This window comes from Aythya marila (assembly GCF_965140915.1).
Source record: "Aythya marila genome assembly, chromosome: 7".
NCBI lineage: Eukaryota > Metazoa > Chordata > Aves > Anseriformes > Anatidae > Aythya > Aythya marila.
In genome coordinates, this window is record NC_139048.1 from 36202117 (window position 1) to 36222729 (window position 20613).

The window sequence follows — 20613 nt, forward strand, 5'->3', positions numbered from 1 at the left end:
TTTCATTTACTACAACCATTTATAAACCTAAGCATCAGAAAAAGTTCTAGGAAAGTACTGAAGTACTGATATCCATGGGTCATCAGTGTCAATCCATTCCACTCACATGCTGCAGTCTTTTTTGTGAGCCCAACTTCCCAAAACCCAACCCACAAAATACACCCCATATACATTCAATTTGGTTGTGATAGTCAAGTAAAAAACTCTGCTTTTTTAGACTTTGTCAACCAGTATTCCCAGATATATATATATATATGTATTTCAGATACAGGCTCTGATCCAGCAACTCATGAAGATCATTGCCTTATTGAATAAGACCATAGTTTGTACCCTTTGAAGTTCTCCAGATAAGGATGCAATGTTTTTTCAGTAGCCTAGTATCATTTCCTAATTTTAAGTTTGTTTAACTGCTTTTATAGAATAGTCATTTGAAAAAAAAAAGGAAGATTCCAACCTTCCAGTACATTTTCATTTTTGCATCTTTCTACAGGAGAAAGAGTACAAGTTCTGGCCACAAAGACTGCACTTTGGTGAGACAAAGTGAACACAGTATATTTCTCACTGGTGAATGCCTAATCTAAAATCTACTCTGTTTGTTAGAAGTATCTCTATAGATTTCTTCAGCTCTGTATTAGGCCTTGAGTGTGTAACATGTATTCACAATCCATTTAAAACGTCAGTCATGTACATTTGGACTCTATTCTTACCAAGTCAGTGCCAAGTCCCTGTTGATCTGAGGGTGGACAGAAACAGAATTCAGTGTTAATGTTTATTTGGGGAGCACAGGTTACTGAGCAAATACCTACCTGTACCCTTGTCATGAAATCCTGACTTATAATTTCATACATAACTTTTTAAAATAGGATATGACAAAAAAGCAAATGGCTTTGGAAAAAATCAATCTTCAGAAATGCCTACTATATTTTGAGAGTATTCATGGACGGCCTGTAAGTATACCATGGAAAGATAGGTAAATTAAAACTTACTTAATTTCACTACCAAGTATTTTTGGACTCATGTATTAAATATATTTAGATTATTTTTCCATGATTAACATAATGTTAGTTATTTCAAACTAATTTTCAGATATAAACTACTGCTTTATAAATTTGGTTTATGTTAAAAATAAAAAATAAAAAGGCAATTTCGAGTGGTCCTGTATCTCTCCTCGTGACTAAGAAGTTGCAGATTTTGATGATAAAAATGGAGAATTATATATCCACATCAGACTTGGCTCATACACACTGCAGCTGTGCTACAGCATACAAAAGATTAGAATATTTAGCAGCTGAGAAAGGTTTGCAGGGCAATGTCAGAGATGAAATAAAAAATTAAATAGCCTGTCATCTGTTTTCCTTTTTTTCGCAGCAGCACTTAAAAATATTAATTAAATCGTTTCAAGAACTCTGTATTAAAGGGTTTTCAATGCTGAATGTAGGTACAAAACAAATAATTTCCAACATTGGTGAGATGATGATTTGAAAATGTGTCTATGCAAATTCCTGGAATTCCTGTTTGATGTGGAGGAATGTCTGTATTCTTATGTCTGTTTCTGCTTTTTGATTGTTGTGGTAGAGGAAATGTGGAGTGGCACCAGCAAGCATCCAAAACTATGACAGCTCTCAAAATTACTGTGATCTGAATCTGATCTCTGTGCATCTTGGATAAAATAATTTTTAATGATGAATAAGCCTCTTTAGGCTTTGAATGAGAGCTGAGGGATGGAGAGAATATGTAGGAAGGGTCTGAAGAGATGACTTTTCCTAAGGAGAACAAGAAAGAAATGAGTTATTAGTGCTACATAAAAACAACTGAGACTTGAAAATCCAAAGATAGAGAAGAAAATAATAGGGCATGCTCTGTAGCATGGAGTACAGAGAGGGTTTTTCTTCCCAAGGTAGAGGCAGCTCTAACCATCTGAGAAAGAAGATGCTAATTGCATAAGGGAAGGAGATGATCAGTGATGCTAAGCAGCCATGCAGCGATCTTGGATCTGCCAAACAGCTCTGACTTAAGGTCACAGAAAGCTCAGAAGCAAGCAAGAATTTAAAGCAGGGAAATGGAAGTGAAGAAAGATTTTTACATCTTTTGTTGTTCCCGAAAATACGCAATCTGTAGACTGAACTTTTAGAGTCGCATACTTAAATAATCATGTATTTTAGAGAAGCAGATTTTAATATTCGTATCAATATTAATGTCTTTTCCTGTGGGAAAGGGTTGGAGATTCTGTGTGCGTCCTGGTCACCAAGAATAGCTGGAGAGTGAGGCCAGCAAGGTCCAGGCTCAGTGTTGAGCACAGACAGGCTCTGTGCCCAGTTCAGAGCTGGCAGGGCCCAGGAAAGAGCATCTCAGGAAGCTCATGTTTGGTTTTAAGACATGCAGGGATGCCAGCTTACAGAGACAGTGAGTGTCCAGGCAGAGGCATTCTGGTGAGGTCAGCCAACAGAACAGGTGCGTCTCTGCTATCAGAGAGTTGTCCCAGGGAAGCAGAAAAAGGATTTTTCACAATGCATGAACTACTACTGCTGAATACTCAAGACTTACTACTTGAAATGTTTGACCTAGCAGGCCATGCTGTACCTTGCCATTTAACAAGTATCATTCCATGTCATTATCAAAAGGCTAATTTGAATTGAATATGCTTGGCTGGGATTACAAGAAAACTACCAGAAACTTAACCTACAACTCAGATTTAAGCTAAGTTTCTTTTTCAAAATTGTTTTTGTGCTGTATACTACAGTTCCCATGGAATACCTGTGGAAGCAAAATACACATCAGTATTTCTTTCTAATTCTTTTCTTAGATTTACAGGAACAAATGAGGAAGGTTTTTATTTATTTTTCATTTTGGAGAAGTATATTTTATTATGATTTCTCCTTAGGTAACTAAACAAGAAAAGAGCCTTATGAAGCCTCTTTATGACAGATACAGAATTATCAAGAAGCTTCTTGCAACTCCATCTTTGATCACAACAATTGTAAGTTGGAAAGAATTCATAGCCATTGTGAAGACAGTGTGCTGAATGCAGTGTTTAATTTGTACCTGTATGCCAATTTAGCAGCAATATGACTAGTGCTATTTAAAGAATCTGCTTATTAGTTAAAACAGTGTTTATATTTCAGCTAGATCAAATGCTCTGTAAAATTCATCTTCCAACCATACCAGAGGTTGTAATGTAAGGCAGCAGTTCTGGAGGCAATTGTTTCAAATCACTGGGCAAGAGATCAAAGGCTGTCAGTTTTCTACTACAGCTGATGTATGCAATATAAAATGAAACCTATCATTTTCCATAAAGCACTATACTGTCACTGTAACTATCTGCTAAATTTTGTTTAAAAAATCTTTTATTTAACATGTAGCACATAAATGTCACTTGTAGTACTTTGATTAATAATAATATATAAATGTAATTTAACAGTAATGGTCTCACTGTGAGTAGAGGTGGTGGAGTTTCAAATTTGGTTGGGTTGATTTTAAAAATTATGAACTATTGTCCTGTTAGAGGTCAGTGAAGCTTTAGATTGCTTTGAGAATCTTGGTCTAAATCCTTAAACAAGTGCACATGGACACTTCATTTCAAAATTCAACTGAAGGTGTTACTTAGTTTTTAGGAGCTTTGCTCCACAATTTCACATTTAAACCCTCATTTCAAAAGCCCAAATTTTCTTACGAGGCTGAAGGAACGTGGGGAAGACAGCAATATCAATTTTAGTAGTTAACATTTGTAGCTATAAAACCAAATGTAGAATGTCTACCTCCAATGCATGTTATAGCCATAATTTCTGGGCTTAATAAAAGTGTTAGATGGTATTTAAGAGCAGTACAAGTTCTAGCAAGACTGCAGTGTTTGCATAAATACAGAATGCTCTTTAAATCATTTCTACTTGTAAAGGCTCATGAGTAAACATAAAATCGATGGCTGGAGGTACTCGGAAACAAGGTCAGCTTCTGCCCTGTTTAGCCATAGTGAACAATACCCAGTAGCTCAGCAAGCCCCATGAGAGTTCTCATGAACTCTCAGGTAGAACTGGGTAGAGCTTTCAATATCTGTGATCTTTCAGTGAATACATCCAGGAAATTAACATCTAATTCTTTGTGTTGCCATCCTATTAGTTGTTATATTGTAATGTAAATGACTAATTTGATAATGCTTTATATTTTACAAGCAGGAAGAAGAAGACTCAGATGAAGACCATTCTCAAAGCAGCCATGAGCTATCATCTGGGCCGATATCTTGCCTCCCTGTTGATGAGCATCTGTGTTACTCTCAGGAGGACAGCGAGCCTGCATATGTTTCACCGCTGGATGAAAAGAAAGTTTTCAGACAAACAGCCCTGTCTATGTCCAACTTACATGAGGCAACAATGTGAGTTCTGTCTTTTTGTCATGGATGTTTTAAAATATTTTGTAAAGAATTTGCAAATGAAGCATGATCTATACTTGCTAGATAGGAGAAATACACATTATATGTCCATGAGAGGCTACTCCATGTGTGTACAATCTTGTTCCTTGCAATGAGGTGGTGTCTGGATACCCAGAAAAATTAACAATGCTCTCCTGCTCTCCATTAAAAACAAAACAAAAACGTCCTCCAGATGTGTATTTAAAAATTCCAGGTTGCATGAGGCAACAGGTCTCAAGATGCACATGGGCTGTTATTACTTAGCTCTGATTATGCTTTCCATGACCAGGTATGTTCTCATAACATATGGGCTATTATCTTTTTCTCAGGTTTTGGTTGGTATCACTTGGATGCATACATTATAAATTGACAAGGTTCTACCAAAAATGAGAGTAAATTAAAGTTTTGTTTTCCTACGTAACACAACTGTGTATGCAGCAGTGTGCTCATAAGTCCTTTGAAGATATTTCTGTGTGTTGTGTTCTAAGTAAAAAGATATAGTATGGGATATATCAAGACAAACAGAATTATATCTCAGCTTGAAAAAAACACAAACTTATTCTCCAAATAATACCAGCTGAAACATATCCTAAAAGAGAAAAGAATATTCTGGGTACCACTAGCAGTATTACTGAATCACAGTAATATTTGGTAACAGTTGCTTTTCAGATTTGGGCTTTGCTATTGACTTTATTTATTGAGAGAGAGAGAATGTAAGGAGTTTGCTGTAAGCCACTGAGCCCTGTCAAGTCCCTTAACTCCACATAAGACTGAGCCCACTAACAAGCCTCAGTCCTGAAAAGCTTTTGCCATGTTGTCCACAGAGCTCTGCCTTCATTTTATTAGCAGGGTGAGACTAACAGTAGTAAACGGGAAGGAACACAACTGTTTAATCACGTGATTGATTGTACAAGCAGTGATAGCCGTACTTGGAGGGCTATGTTAGATTGCTTGGGGGCACTGAGATGAGCACCTGCTGTGGCCAACAGCAGGAGCCTGACTATTGTCCAAAACCCTGGCTTTTACAGGGATTCCTGGTGCACGGGGTTTTCATAGTCTTGCCTCTGTTTTACAGGCCTGTTCTACTTGAACATCTCCGAGAAACAAGAGCAGATAAAAAAAGGCTTCGCAAGGCTCTGAGAGAGTTTGAAGAACAATTCTACAAGCAGACAGGAAGGTAAATAAACCAACTTGACAAATTCCTTCTCCTTTTCCCCTCTGGGCACCTATGCAGACATGTTTGTTTCTACTAGAGCAGGTACTCTTAGGTGATCAAGCCAAAGAAAGAGCAGTCTGGGACTGGAAGGTAACAGGGAGGTGATGGGTCTCTGTGGAGATGGCCAGCTCCCCATTAAGTTGAGGATGTGGGCATCCCTGATGGCTTTCTGGCTCTGGGGAGCTCCCCAGAATATGCCTGTACTAGACATAAACCATGCAGCATGTCAGCACAGGATCTTCCTGAGGTGTAGAGAGTCTGCTAAACAGGCTTCCTGAAGATATCAATCTCTAGGGACTTCACTGGGAAGTTTGGCTATCTATCTCTAAAAAGCTAGATATAAAAAAGTAACTACTGTTTCTTTCACCCATAAATATTACTTTCCACTTTTTGGTTGTCCTCCTCCCATTATTTAACAAACTTTTGCTGAAAAGGTAGTATTCTGGTTACAGTTTTCAAAGCAATGCCTAATAACTTCCCTGTGTATTTTAGAATGAAGCAATTACACTTACTTGCATAGCTGAGTAGAAAGAAAATTACCTGATATAGGAAAAGTTAATATTTAAAATCCATTTCATTTCTGTCTATGAGGTTGTTTTTGTTTTTTTTGGTCCTGTCAAAATAACTTTACTTACCTATTGCTAGGGAAAAAAAAATATATATATGACCCAAACCTCATTAGTTGCTGCAGAATTCATTTTAAAGACTGTTTCTCTGTTTAGTCATAGAAGTGATTGTACTTTTATTTGCTTTTAATAGGAGTCCTCTAAAAGAAGATCGTGTACCAATGGCAGAGGAATACTCTGAATACAAGCACACAAAAGCCAAAATCAGGCTTTTAGAGGTTCTCATCAGTAAGCATGATGTTTCCAAAACAATTTGAAATTAATGCAATGGCGTGGTGTTATTCTCTAGCAAAACATACAAGAAAAAGAACAAAAAAAAAAATGAGGCAGTTGTCTTACAGGTCTTGGTCTGCTGCACAATTATTTGACACACTGAGATTTTTTGATGCACTTTACCAATTATACAAGCTGGGATGAGCGAGGACAGCAATATACGAGAATATTAAGTGTGGGTGAGTGATCTATAGTATATATTTTTTTTCCTTTTGAAAAGCCTTGAAGTGCACTGTGAAAATGTTAGAAATTAAAAGGACATTGAAGTATGGTTGAGACTCAGTTTGACCTGTTCTTAGGTTTAAAAAGTGTGAGGAAATGCTCTCCAGGTTTCTAGTATGTCTTAGTATTTGGTAATGTACCACACATTTCTTAGCAGGATTTACATGCACTGTAATTAACTATTGCTGTTGGTTCTCAAGATAGAGTTGCCATTCAGTTCCAGTAGCTTCAAAGAAAGGTGCGTACACAAAATCAGTGACAGGATTTGGTCTATAATTCTGAGAGCAGAGCAAAGTGATGCTGCCTATGCAAAAAAAAAAAAAAAAAAAAAAAAAAAAAGAGAGAGAGAGAAGGAAGGAATATAGCTGCCAAATGGAGACAGTGGAGATAGTCTTTTTGGTTTTGTTTTTTTTTGGAAATAAGAGCAAGCATTTGGCAAAATAAACAGGTAGTCTACTGGGAAGAGATAAAACATAGGTACTGGATGCTGTCCTTTTCACTACGGTTTACAGGACATAAAAAAAAAAAAAGGTACACATTGTGGTACATAAAATTCAGTAAATAGGTCAACTACGTGCTAATTTTCATTTCTGTATTGAACTTTTGCACTTTATTTTGCCTGATGCTAATTTGCTTTTCTAATTACCAAAGCTTGTTTAGAAGCATGCACTTTGTAAAAATGTCAAAGTATTTCCTGTGTTATAAATTACCATATATATATATATATATAAAAGACAAGACTAGATTATTGCATTATGCTAAGATATTTTGGATAGATTAAAGTACATGGTATATAAGTGAGTGTCACAGTTATCTGATGAGGAACGTTAGACTTCTCATTTACTATAAATAAGATTTAAAAAAAAGATATTTTTCCATTGGAATTATGCATCTTTCTTAACTTTCAGAGTACCACACTTTGTAATATTAAGGATTTTTTTTTCACTATTTGTGATAAACCATTTGTGTTAAAAGTGAACTGTTAACAGGAGGCTTATCAACATTTTTGTACTGCAAATGAAAACCAGGGATTTGGGAAAATACCTATCCCAGACATAAAGGGAGGAAGAATGAAAACAGAAAAAGGGACTTCAGTAAGTTGAATCATGTTTAGTGTTCTGCTTTAACTGTCATTTTGTATTGACCACATAGTATAAGCAACCTGTTTTCTATCTATCTTGGTAAGAAAAGTTTCATTTTTTAAAGCCTATTATGTACCAACCACGTTTGTACTTCTATTGTATGTAATGGCTCAGCATGATTTTGAAGATGTACGTACCTGTTTTCAAGTAGCTTGGAGGAAAAAGTATGATGACTAAAAATGATTTTTTTTTTTTAATTTCTTAGAGGTTTGTTGTTTCAGTGTACTGATTTAATAATTTGTAACTTTTATGAATCAGAATGGTCTCCTTCGTAAATCTGTTTTAATTAAAGTCATCTAGAGCAACAGGAACAGATACAGAGCTATTTGAAGTTTACAAACTACATCTTTGATAAGGGAAAATGATTTCATGACATGTATACAATTGATATTAAAATGTGATCTATATATTCTATATGATTGTATAATATTTTATACAACAGTACAAATAAAATATTTTTCTATTATATTTATTATGTCAAGACACAGTTTCTGCTTTCAGTTAGCTAATATAAATAACATAAATAACACTGTCAAACAACACGTTGGAAGTGCTGACATTTCTAGGATTTGAAATTTAAATCATGCTGCAGTTACAACCTTTCATGCTGTTTGGAGTTATCCCAGTATTTGTTCAGTAGTTAAAATGAATGCATATTTAAACACCATTTATAAGCCGTTATTTTTGTTTTGCTAAAGCAGTTTATATAGGATTTTGTTACATTTGGCAAGAAACAGAAAACATTTTTTGCAGCATCTAGGTATAAATGGTTGCTGGAAAAAAAAATCCAGGACTTCTAATCATTTAAAGCATTGGGTGAACAGAAGGGAAGGAGGGAGAGAAGAAATACTAAAAACGCTATTGGAGATTTTGAAGACCCATGTTTGCTTTTGGTGACAGCGGCATGTGCATGCTTCTGACAAAAATGTCTGACTATGGAAATGGGCAACAGAGGTTTGAAGGCTCCTAAGTAACGAGGGAATTTTTAACGTCCAACACTGATATTGCAGGTCTTGCAGCTGGGATCTTTCTTTGCATTTGCAGTAGACAAGCTCATTAGTTGGTGACCAGTAATTTCTGCAACTGTGCCGAGGGAGAGATCCACAGGATCAGTGTAAATTACTTCCAGAATAACATCCTGGGCATGATGGTAAACCATTACACCATCTTCTTCATCACAGGTCAGAAATTTATTATCTTTTATATTTAGTTGAGGAAGGCGCTGCTTACAGAATTCATCTCCTGGTGATCCAACAGGGGCGATAACGAGAATGACGTAGTGGTAGGCTGTGTACATGCAGTAGAAGTCTCCAAAGTACAAGTTAGTGTTTGGGTTGAAGAGTTTTTCAGCTGCAATCTCAAACCTGTATCTTCCATATGGTGAATCCTGTGGTGGTTTCCCAGTGTTAAACTCGGTGTTGCAGCTAAAGAAGATGCCTTCCAACTTCCCGCTGATTGGAGAACCATGGCTGCCACTGTTATCCTTAACAGAAGGCTGCAGGGCGTTCCCATGGTGCTCTCTACAAATGAATGACTGCTATTGTTTATTGTGTAACACATTAAGAGAGTGGTAAGTTAGGACTTCATGCTGTTCAGTAACAATACAGAAGAGACATAAAGGAAAACCATTAAACTGAGACCTGTGGTAAGTGTCATGATTTTCAGACCAAGAAACTCAAGTGAAGTGCAACTCCTGCTCAAGGGAAAAAAAATTGCGTTTCCAGTCTACCTTCTCTGTCAGCTGTGAGCTGCATCAGTATTCTATGAAAGAAGGCAAACAATAGCACAAACAAAAAAGTCCCCAAAGCACCAATAGCTTCCATTAGCTGATCTGTTCAGCTTTCCACTAAAATTCTAACAATAAACATATTTTAATTTAATCACGTGCTGGAAATTGCAAGTGAATCTCAATATGCTGAACCTATTGTTAGTTAATGCATATTTTTAGCATAGGCAGTATGTAGTTCATGTAGGAAAGGTGCCAAAGTTATTTCTGAATTATGTTTCTCAGAGACATTATAGGAAGGAACATAGTGTCTGATATCTGCTATTCTTTTTTTATATTATGTTTTATACATTTTTATTCTTTTACATTTATATTTTGTATTTACATATTGTTTTTATATATATATATATTTATATATTTTATTTATATTTTACTTTTTTTTTTTTCCACAAAATGATAATTTCAGGACTAATTTTTCTACAGGAGACTTCAGTCAAAGCAGAGCTGGGCACAGTATTAATTAGGTAATTTGGCTGGGTTCCACTTTGGTTGGTATCCAGCTCCTGCAGTTACTAGTCCTAAGGTACAACAATGTACATGACTTCTTATTTTTTGCAAGCTGAGCTCAATTTGGTTACACTGAAAAGAAAAATTCAAGTGAATTTTTAAACCTCTAAATCCTGAATTGCACTCAGCAGCATTAGGCTGCTAAATTTATGAGGACAATCTTAAACACCCCACTTAGTCCTCTGTAGCACCTGAGATTTTATGTACAGCAAAGACGTTCCCCAGAACTTGTGACCCATGCTTCTTTGTATGTGCTGTAGCAACAGCTTTGGCTATCTCTGCACCTGCAACCATTTAATGCCAGAAACTGAAACATTCCCTCTTTTAAGTCCTGTAAAAAAAAACCACAACCTTACCTTTAAAGACCTTTACCCTTAAAGATTGCATTTATACACTTTGATTTATACACATTGACAGATTAAGAAGGCATTAGGGTTGTAGAGTCTTACATTTATCTCCCCTCCCTCTTTTACTAAGCAAGTGAGAACAAGTTTTTAATCTCTCTTTTAAATTTGCAACAACTCCAGGAAAAATGGTGCTGTCTGAGAAAAGATTTTACCTGGTTAAACTGGAGGTAGCAGTCAAAGCAAACACATTCAGTGTACAAGTAAGAAGGTAAGAAAGCTCTAATCAACAACACAGTAATGTCTCCAATTCTGGGTGTTCCCTTCCCCTTATTTCTAGTCTTCTCAGAAGCAAATCTCAATTTATGCTTAAGTTAAAGTTCAGAGGTTTTCTGGCTATTCAAATAGTTACTGTCTCAAGCCCCATTATACAAAACATTGGGCTTTTCAGGGGAGGGGAGGAGGAGAGTGAGATACAATTGGTATATTATGACTGAAGTGAATGCTAAGGAAAAAAAAATCAGCTTGAATAACCACTCTCTCTGCAACCTGAGAAAACAGGCTTGCAGCTTTATTTCTGTGGCAAGATACTGACATCCAGTGGCCAATTATGCTAATTATAGGTCACTCTTCCCCAGGGAGCTGAGTTGCTCTATTGCACTTCCAGACGAGGGAAGCAGCAGTGACGTGTGCCACTTTCAAACTCACATTTCAAATTCCTACATTTAGGGGTAGTTGCTCATTGGCTATTGGTACTACTAGAGCCACCCCATAAGCTTTTTCTGACTCGTTTACTAGTTAGGACACTACAGAGGCCACTGGAAGAAATGGTACAACAAAGGAATTTTTCCTAAAAGGAAGCCTGTGATTAGGGTTTTTAACACACCGTTCAGAAGCGTGCCTTGCAGGACTAACCCTTGCAACCACGTTAGTACACTTCTGATCAGAAAAGACCACTGTTAGACAGTTACAGCTATCCTAGCTTTATACTGACCTGGCAAAACTCAAAGACAACAAATTTAGTCTTCATTTGTATCAACCCAAGAAAGACCGTAAGAAGAGGGAGGGAAAAGATACAGTGCAATCAATTAAAGAGTCACATTTGGCAGAAAAAGGCCAAAACCAGAGTTACAAATGTACTTCAGTAGCAATTTTTAAAGCTCTGTGAACACAAGAGTGGACACATCATGATTACACAACTGAAAATAAAGCTGTAAGAGAATCAGAAACAGCAATTTCCCTTCTGTGGTATCCAGTCCTAGTCCAAGGTGGCAGTAGATTTACTAGGTCCTCAGAGATCTTAAAATGCAATTAATTTGCTACCTCCATTGAATATGCAGCTCTATCAACGCGCAACAACATCATTCTCCCAAAGCGCAAAGGAAGGAGGAAACCCCATGCTCTGCAATATATAAGACAATCCTAGAATCCCGTATGTACTCATGACTACAAAGAGGAACATTTCCAAGGGTGGTGGACTCTGCTTTTTGAAGGTGGACCTACAGAATATTTTGTTTCTTCACCAGTTTTTTAAAAAAATAGTTCTATGTAGGTACTAATGCAAAACGCACCTAAAACTGGCATTATGTAGCAAAGGAGCAGCCCCAGCACCAGTGCTGAAACAGCCGCTGTCACGCCACTTACCTCTCATCCACGTTCTTCTAACAAACAGCAGAAGGTTACCGCTGCATGGTGGCTGTTCTTGTAGGTGAGCTTTGACTCCTCCCATTGAAATGTCGTCTTTTCTAGTGTAATGGTGCTTCTGCTTGTGTGTGCAAGGTCACACTGGCTCTCCATGCAGGAATAAGGAACCTACCTCCAGCTATCCCATTTATTCATTCCAACTGAAGCAGTGTTCTCAAATTGTCTAAACATCCCTCCTCCCCACACAAACATGATCTGTAAATTAAGGTTTTCATTACAGAGCCCCAGTTACGCCATTTGGGCGCACAAATGGGGTGATTGTATGTGGAGAGCAAATACATGAGATAGATTGAACTCTTATCTACAGGCAAACACTTACTGATAGATACAATTGTGCATTCACACTATTAGACATCTCACCATGAATTTCTGAATACAATGGCAATATTTGGCTACTAAACACTTACTTACAATATCATAGGCACTTTAATGAGGCTGGAGACTCTGTGAGTACTTAAATTCCTGCTCTAAAACACAAACTTTTATTTCCTAATCAAAGTGCTGAACAAGACAAGGTGGAAGAAATTAGTTACCTTTTATTTCTCCCTTCTTCTGAACTGGCAATAGTACACAGACATCCTGCTCCAGCTTTACCACAGCTGCCTCCATTTACTTATTTTCATTACTACTGTAATTTGCCAAACAATTTTGCATCTGTTTACTTTCTTACCTGGTATAATCAAAGTATTCTTTGTGCTGATTCCGATAAAAAACAGACAATTTAAGCATACGGCCTGCAATCACTTCAGCTTTTTCCAAAAGCTGTGTTAGGTGAACTTTTGAATAATCTGAGGAAAAAAAGACAAATCTGCTAGTATAAGAGGGGAGAAAAAACACAATGCTCTTCAAAAACAACAGACATAATGGGGAGCAGAGCCTAAATAACATACCTCACAGCACGCAGCAGCTATTGAGCAGCTATCAAGCTCGGCATCAGCTTCCAGCAGCAGCAAGAGACAGTTGGCAGGAGCATGCAGATTTGATTCTCCCCACTCCTTTCCCCATGAATACTTTGCAAGCCTCTGGTAACTCTCACCTTGGGATTCCTTGTGTTAGAGGTGGTTTCTTGTATTTGGCAAATGCAGAGGAGCTCAGAATTGCCCTCTGACTTATGTCATTTAATAAAATGCTTGCTGCAGTGTACCTGGTTATGAGCCACACAATTAAAAAACCTTGCTTAGAACCCAGCCTAAACTACATCTCAACCAACATGGGCTTCATAGAGAGCTTCCTACAGCTCCCAACTTTCACACACGCAGGCGTGTTGACGTTGGGTGATGTTCAGCCAACAGAATACGTTTATAAATCAATGACAGGCTAAAGGTACGTGTACTAGTCCTTGAGACAGAGTATTGGTGGTACTCAGGCTTTGCAGCACACAAAGAACAGCAGAATGGCTTAAGCAAGCTGTCTGTTAGGGAGCTGCCAGTATTTTCTCCACTGGGCTTGCGGGCAACAAGAGGCACACAAGTGGCCCCGCTCCATTGCAGTTCACCAATCTCCTTTCCTGGTTTGGAAGAAGCAATGGTACAAGACACAGCAGTTCTGGGCAGCTAAACTATTGTGGAACACAAAGGGGCACTGCAGCTGCTTCCCTCCTCTCATTAATGCATCAAACCAGAGTGCATACAAAGCCCAAAGCTAGTATTGCAGTTTACAAATCTAACTATTAAGCCTACCAAGCTACTGCACACTGGTAGATGGCTAATCCATTCACGCAGTAAAGCTAGCCTTATTGGATACATCCTATGGTGCGTTCTTTTCTCAGAAACATTACCTGCTGTGCAAAACTCAATGATTTCACTCCACTCAGAAACAACGTAATCGCCGTCAACTTGCTTTGATGCTGTCTGCACTGCTACTGTGTATTCTGTTCTTGGGCTCAAGAACCAGTGTCCACGGACCGTCATAGGCAAAGGAACAGCTTTGGCGACCAATTTAGTTGGTACATCCTGATGGGAACAAAAAAACAACAACACAACAACACAAAAAAGTCAGCACAACAACCAAACCAATCCACCACCACTCCGCAGCCCTTGGCTCTGCTGTGTAAGTATTAACTACATCTCACGATCCATTGGTGCAGTGAAGTTAACAGAGTGGCCTAGGACAATGGCCTGAGGTCTGCTCTAAAAGCTACACTGGTAACTGGCACACAAGAGTTTATTTGTGGTTCCACGCGAATACAGACCATTATATATAGCCCAAACACACAATTCAGACTAAGGTCATTTATGCTTAAGCATGCAAGCAGAGCATGAGGACGTGTTAATTTAAGTACTACTTGGGCTCTTATTGACAAGCTTTTCTTTCAGTGCAACCAAGCAAGATTCCTCCTGCAGTCATTGAGTACACCTATATCGCTGTTGGTATCCTCCACCTTGAACAGAGAAAATCAAACACTGCAGAGTAACTTTGTGCACTTTACATATTTCAAAATACCCTTATGCACAGGGAATGGCCAGAACAAACCGAACATATCGCTAGATGTTCTCTGCTTATCACCACACCTCTTGCTCCCCCACATTTCAGGTGTTCTGTCAGCACATCCCACGATAGTGCAACACAGAAGTATACCTACTACTGCAGGCGTACAGACAGGTATAGCTACTTTTTGTTGTTGAAATAGTTGTCATCTGCAGCACCAAAACCTGCAGCTCAGACCACCAAGGGGAAGAAAAAATGAACTGGACAATTTATACTAGAACTGTGGGTAAACACTGCGGGACACACACTGAGGGACTCACAGTGAAGTTGAATGACTCTTTACACATTGTAGCTGAGAAGCTGTGAGAGAGTGAGAGGTGTTTGTTCTTTAACATTTACCAGTAACCACAGAACAGTAAGATGGCTTCCACTCAAAAAGTAGACATTTTAGGTAATATCCATAGCTATCCACATGTAAATGCTAGTCAATAGTTACCCACATATAAATTCTAACAAAGCAGACCCTTAAGGAAAAACACACACACAAAACAAACAAACAAACAAACAAACAAACAAACAAAACCAACAGAAAGTAGACTCCTCCTGTTCATGATCTGTAAGCAAGACATGGAAGATTTTTTTTGAACATTTTCTATTATGGAAAAATCTCTTTTTATCATTTTTCTTCAGTTTCTATATTACAAAACTAAAACTAGCAGCTTGAGATATTACAAAACTGAAATGTGATTGACTGATGATCAAGGGTAAGATTTTGTTGTTACTTTGGTTTCTTTTTATGTTAATTTTCATTTAAATCAAATTACAAACATCTTGGAGAAAACTTTCTATGTTAAGTACTAAGTTCTGTATTCTGAAATACATAATATACAAAAGAGAAAAAAAAAGTACAGGGGGGAGGGTGACATTTAAAGTTACCACCCTAGAACTACATTGTAAAGGCATCCCACTGAACTGGATTTACCAATGCTAATGCAGTCAGCAGCTGCTACAGTTCCACTCATTAGTCTTCCTGTCATCTTTTCTTTGGCTGTGGTAAAAGCTGACTCCACCTGGGTCTGCTCTCTGTGCCCATGACACTGTAGCGGTTTTTGCCCCCATTAATTTTCTGAGTGTTCACACAACATTAAAAGCCTCATTACCCCCATGGCTCAAAGCCTTACCTCCCGGCTGTGCATCAGGAAACTCTTTGAACTACACCAGAAGAGGCCAGAACACCCAGAGCCACGACATCACTTAGAGGAGTTTCTCTTACGTGGTGGGGTAGGGGGATGGAGTGGGATGGGAGGGGGCGGGGAAGGGAAGAATGATGCTTTTCATAAATTTAACTTATTGTTCTTTTTCTAAGCAAAACTTTTTTTTCTTTTTTTTTTTTTTTTAAATAAGATCACTATGCTGACCTCAGAAAAAAATGTTCATGTTGAAATTCCTCTGGGCACGCTCTGCTCTGGGCTGAACAAACCAAGGGACCTAAGGGACCTCAGCTGCTCCTTGTATGTCTTGTCCTCTAAGACCCTCCACCATCTTTGTAGCCCTCCTTTGGATGCTCTCTAATAGCTTTATTTCCTTCTTACACTGTGGCACCCAAAACCAGTATACCACTATACTGGTATACCAGTCACACTACCTCACTCTTTGGGAAGAGAAGCCTGCCTATTCTGTAGTCCCTTTTCTTCTCTAAAGAAGCTGATTTCAATTTTCAGCTTTCTTCCACTTCATCTCATCCTTCCCTTTGCCAAGTCTGCTTGTAGGACACAATGCAGGAGCTCAGCACGCCTAGCTTTGCTTCATAGCTGAGCCTCATTTCCCTACCTATTATACGGGAATAATCATACATCCACATTCTAGTCTTTACATACTACTACAAATCTCCTTCCCAAATATAACAATAGTCCTACGTAATAAAACAATATGTACCCTAAACAAGTTGAGTATGTATTTGCCAACAGAAAAAGCACTGAAAGTACAAAGCATTCACATTTGCTCTTCCAGAAGGAAATAAACACCATTTACTGAAGTACAGCATCTGTTTACCAGGTTAAATCTACATCCCAACTCACTTCGGCTCACAACCATCTCATATAGCACACTAACTCTCTACAAGTTAGGAAATAGCTGAGCTTATCACACGTGAGAGAAACAGGCCCTTGTAGACATTCACGCGACCCTTATGCTGAGTAAGGTTTTTAATATTACTACAAATATTTTTCCTCATTTTTAACACTAGTCTCATCACTGCAATAAAGATTTTTAAGAGAATTTAGCATTTGGTCTGCCAGAGTGGCTCTACCTTTTACAAAAACAAATTTTACAATTTTAACACCGGTATGCATATAAATGAAAAACATGTAAATTAATAAAATGAAACAATTAAGACAAATCCATCTCAGTAAACATTTATAGTGGAAGGCGTATTTATTCTTGCAGCATAAAATGGGAATGGAAATTGAACTTCAAAGGCTGCCATAAGAAAAAAACAACCAAACAAATCATTCATTACCACAATTAAAACTAGATCAGAGTAAAGGCTATTATAACATTAAATTTGGTACTGCTTTGCATACCACTTCCTATCATCTGCAGCATCTTGTAGGCCAAATGTGTGAAATCCTTGACTTCAAATAGCAGTAAGTGATTCAAAAAGCAGTAAGTGATTTTTGTTACACTTAATGAATATGCTATTTACAACCATGTTAAAAATGACAAAAAAAAAATCTAATAAGGAAGCATAAATGGAGGGTTACACACATGCTATGAACAGGCTGTCCCATTGGCTTATACACCAAGAGTAGTTTAGGTGTTAGTAAAATTGGAGTGCTCATATTTGTCTGGATGGTTATTTGTGCCTTGGCAAACCTTATCTTTTAGGGATCTTGCCAAGACTGCAGATAATTAATTTGCAGATGGCTGTGGTGTTTAATCTCCTTTTCTATCTCATTCCATGTTTCTATAGACATCTCAGTATTTGAACTGTTTGAGCAAATTTTTTCTGTTTTTGATAACAATAGACTCGGCAATACATTCAGTACGTCTCTCCATCAGTGGTTTAAGGATATAGGCCAGATGAATATTCAGGTCACAGTGCTGAATGCTGCAACCTAAGATTGCTGGAAGCCTTCCTAGAAGTGCATTAGAATTCTTGACTCTTCTGTTGAAACAACATGTATTGCCATCATGGGTCTGTCACTGATTGAGGACAGGCACAGAAAACATAAATTGTTTAAATAATGATTAAGAACTAGTCAGGAATAAAAATGTCTATCTTACAATAAATTGTACAGCTTCCAAAACTGTTTTAGTTTCAAATGAAATAGAAAAGGTAATATTACTTTCTCTATAAAACAAATGTGTTTGCGTGTACATGCACATAAGGTTTAAGTGGAGGTATTCTGTGTAAAAAAAATATTGCCAGTCAGATTAATCAAACCCACCTTGGCCAGATGTCCTATACCTGGTTTTGAACAGTTCATAAACCACTGAGATTCAACTATTTAAAGTCATGCATTTCCACCTTCATTTTTAAAAGAAATTTACCTTGTGTTTAAATTTGTTGGAATTCTTGTTTTCTTTCTTGTTGAGATCAATGAAGTAATGAGTAATGCGATCCTTGGATTTAGAATCCATATCCCAAGAAATCTTGAAGGAATCACACGTGATGTTACTTATTTTGATATTGTGTGGGACGGGAAGTTCCTCCATCTCTGCAATTCCACTGTCTTGTGATTTATTCCCTGCATTAAAAAAAAAAAAAAAAAAAAAAAAAAAAAGCATGATCAGTTAAGGTCCTACTAGATTCTGTTTCCTGTGGTCTTATATGATGCCACCTCTGAATAGCCTTTAACAAAATCTCACAGGTGGTACTTAGAAGCAATGGTAAGGCGCTATTATGCAAGCCTCAATTTGAATGATGAGAAATACTGAAAAGGGATGGCATTCCTCATGTGAACTAGTAACATGTAAGTGGGCTTCATAGACTGGCTAATATCACAACTTTGTGCAGTTACAGTTTGAGAAAAAGAAACATCTGAAGTTTTCTGGTGCTACAATGATTAGTTAAGATGCCAGCAATGTCCACAGTTCAGTTAACATAATGGCCCCATCCATACTTGTCCGCGAAATAAATACAAATAGAAATCACATGCGTCCTAAAAGTATTTTTCAAGCCCAAAGTAAAACCACCCTCCTCAAGGTTAATAGATGGTGTCTATACATACACATATGTAAAATGCTCTCCTCCACAATGAAACCATTAACAAAGGAGTCATTTTACTGAGCCATGTTAAAAGGGACATATACACCAGCGTCATTTTCCTGTCTTTTTTCTATTGCCCGGTTGATACCCCCTGCATTTTTTTTTCCTAATATCTCTAAGTGCATATATGCTGAACATAATGAGCACATGTCCACTGACTCCCCAGAAGCATCACAGGTACCCAAATTAGGTCTTCCTTTAGTTCCAGGGCAACCTTGTTGCACAGCATACAGTGAATATTATAACTCAGAAACATTAGGTGATCTTGTACTACATAAAACACAATTCAAAAGCAAGCAAACAATACAAAAGACCTGAAAGACAAGAGAAAAATAAGTGGATAAAAAGAAAAAAATAAATAGAGAAAATGATGTAAGAGAAGGAATAAAGAAGCGGCAATGAAAAACAACAAAAACCCCACACACCCTTAAATAAGAATAGAAAGAAACAAAGGAGGAGGAAAAAAAAAAAAAAAAAAAAAAAGTATGTATAAAAAAGTAAGGAAAACTCCCAAATTGTGCCCAGAGGTGAAAGGCAGGGAGACCATGCTACAGTTGTACCAGAGATATGTGGGGAACACATTGCCACAATTATTTTTAGTCACATCTAAGTACAGCAAGAGGTAGCATTATACCTGTCCATCATAACTGATAAAAATAATGGACACAAAGGGATCCGGTCAGTAATAATAATAAAATATGTGACTTGTAAGTCCTTAGGGACTTTTCAACCTGTCAGCGTATGTCATCAAAGAGTTACATCAACACCTCGGTTCAGGAATTGTTCAGGTTGTTCTGGCAGTTCAGAATTCTCCAGGTGGATACATGAAATCCAGTTACAGTGCCTGAGAAATCCATATATTTCCAGGTGGTATTACAACAAAGTAATTTTATTGATGATGATTTAAAGAACCAATAGTAATACTTTTATATTTTTGTTTCATTTGATATATTTACAACCAACATGTCTTCTATTTTTTAAACATCTTACTGCCTTCCCCCCTATGACTCCCACCCCTTTTTAATCGATATCTAAGTCAGAAAGCGTGTGGTCTTCCTCAAAATGCAATGCTATTTGTTCCAGACACGGGGACTTTTTCAACAGCTGCACTGAGTGCGACAGACTCAGGAATACCAGTCATTACTGAAGGCTTTCTGTTCATACAAAATACACAGTGCATGCTTTCCCCTCCATGAGATTTCAGAAAGCTAGCAGGGAGAAAGCAGCATTGCTTTGTTTTGTGAGTATTCTGTATTTGAAAAATGACTAAAAGCTCTACCAGGTACACTAAAAAGTAGCATGATTGCTCTTTCAGGAACAAGGCCTTGTGTTTAACAAGATGGGGTGACGCTGCTGAGGTTCTCACACCTACAGAGCTGGAGGGACTCAGATCCCAGCACACTGAATGACTGGATAAGGACACGAGCACACACGCTGCCATATATATCCATGATACTCCAATACACAACATCGCTTCAAAACTGAGCTTGTATACTCTGCACCTCTGGGCTCCAGCCACGTTATAAACAACCCAAGTTAAACTTCAGGAGATGCACAAAGCAGTAATGACCACTGACTTGAAGTAACCAAGATGAAAAAAGATTTCAGAGCACACTCATGACAGTTAAAGAGCAAAAGTGCTCCCATAAATGGCTACTGTTTTCTATGCAATTTTTGGAAGTAATGTTTAGATG

General features: G+C 37.7%; 2 protein-coding genes across 12 annotated transcripts in view; one reads left to right on the forward strand and one right to left on the reverse strand.

The window, feature by feature from the left end:
* FAM13C (family with sequence similarity 13 member C) overlaps window positions 1-8195 on the forward strand; it is a 124739-nt gene extending 116544 nt beyond the window's left edge. For 2 of the 5 annotated variants that reach the window (XM_082764539.1, XM_082764543.1), the window contains 5 exons: window positions 864-947; window positions 2882-2977; window positions 4167-4366; window positions 5478-5579; window positions 6378-8195. In XM_082764539.1, the coding sequence (XP_082620665.1) occupies window positions 864-947; window positions 2882-2977; window positions 4167-4366; window positions 5478-5579; window positions 6378-6501 (606 nt within the window). In that variant the 3' untranslated portion in view covers window positions 6502-8195. The remainder of the gene's footprint in view (window positions 1-863; window positions 948-2881; window positions 2978-4166; window positions 4367-5477; window positions 5580-6377) is intronic. The other 3 variants (XM_082764540.1, XM_082764541.1, XM_082764542.1) reach the window with 3 other exon arrangements.
* A 139-nt stretch (window positions 8196-8334) lies between these two features.
* PHYHIPL (phytanoyl-CoA 2-hydroxylase interacting protein like) overlaps window positions 8335-20613 on the reverse strand; it is a 116702-nt gene continuing 104423 nt past the window's right edge. For all 7 annotated transcript variants that reach the window (XM_082764550.1, XM_082764544.1, XM_082764547.1 and 4 more), the window contains exons 2-5: window positions 18202-18398; window positions 14000-14174; window positions 12893-13010; window positions 8335-9401 (exon numbers count right to left, since the gene is read on the reverse strand). In XM_082764550.1, coding sequence (XP_082620676.1) covers window positions 8867-9401; window positions 12893-13010; window positions 14000-14174; window positions 18202-18366 — 993 coding nt within the window. In that variant the 5' untranslated portion in view covers window positions 18367-18398 and the 3' untranslated portion in view covers window positions 8335-8866. The remainder of the gene's footprint in view (window positions 9402-12892; window positions 13011-13999; window positions 14175-18201; window positions 18399-20613) is intronic.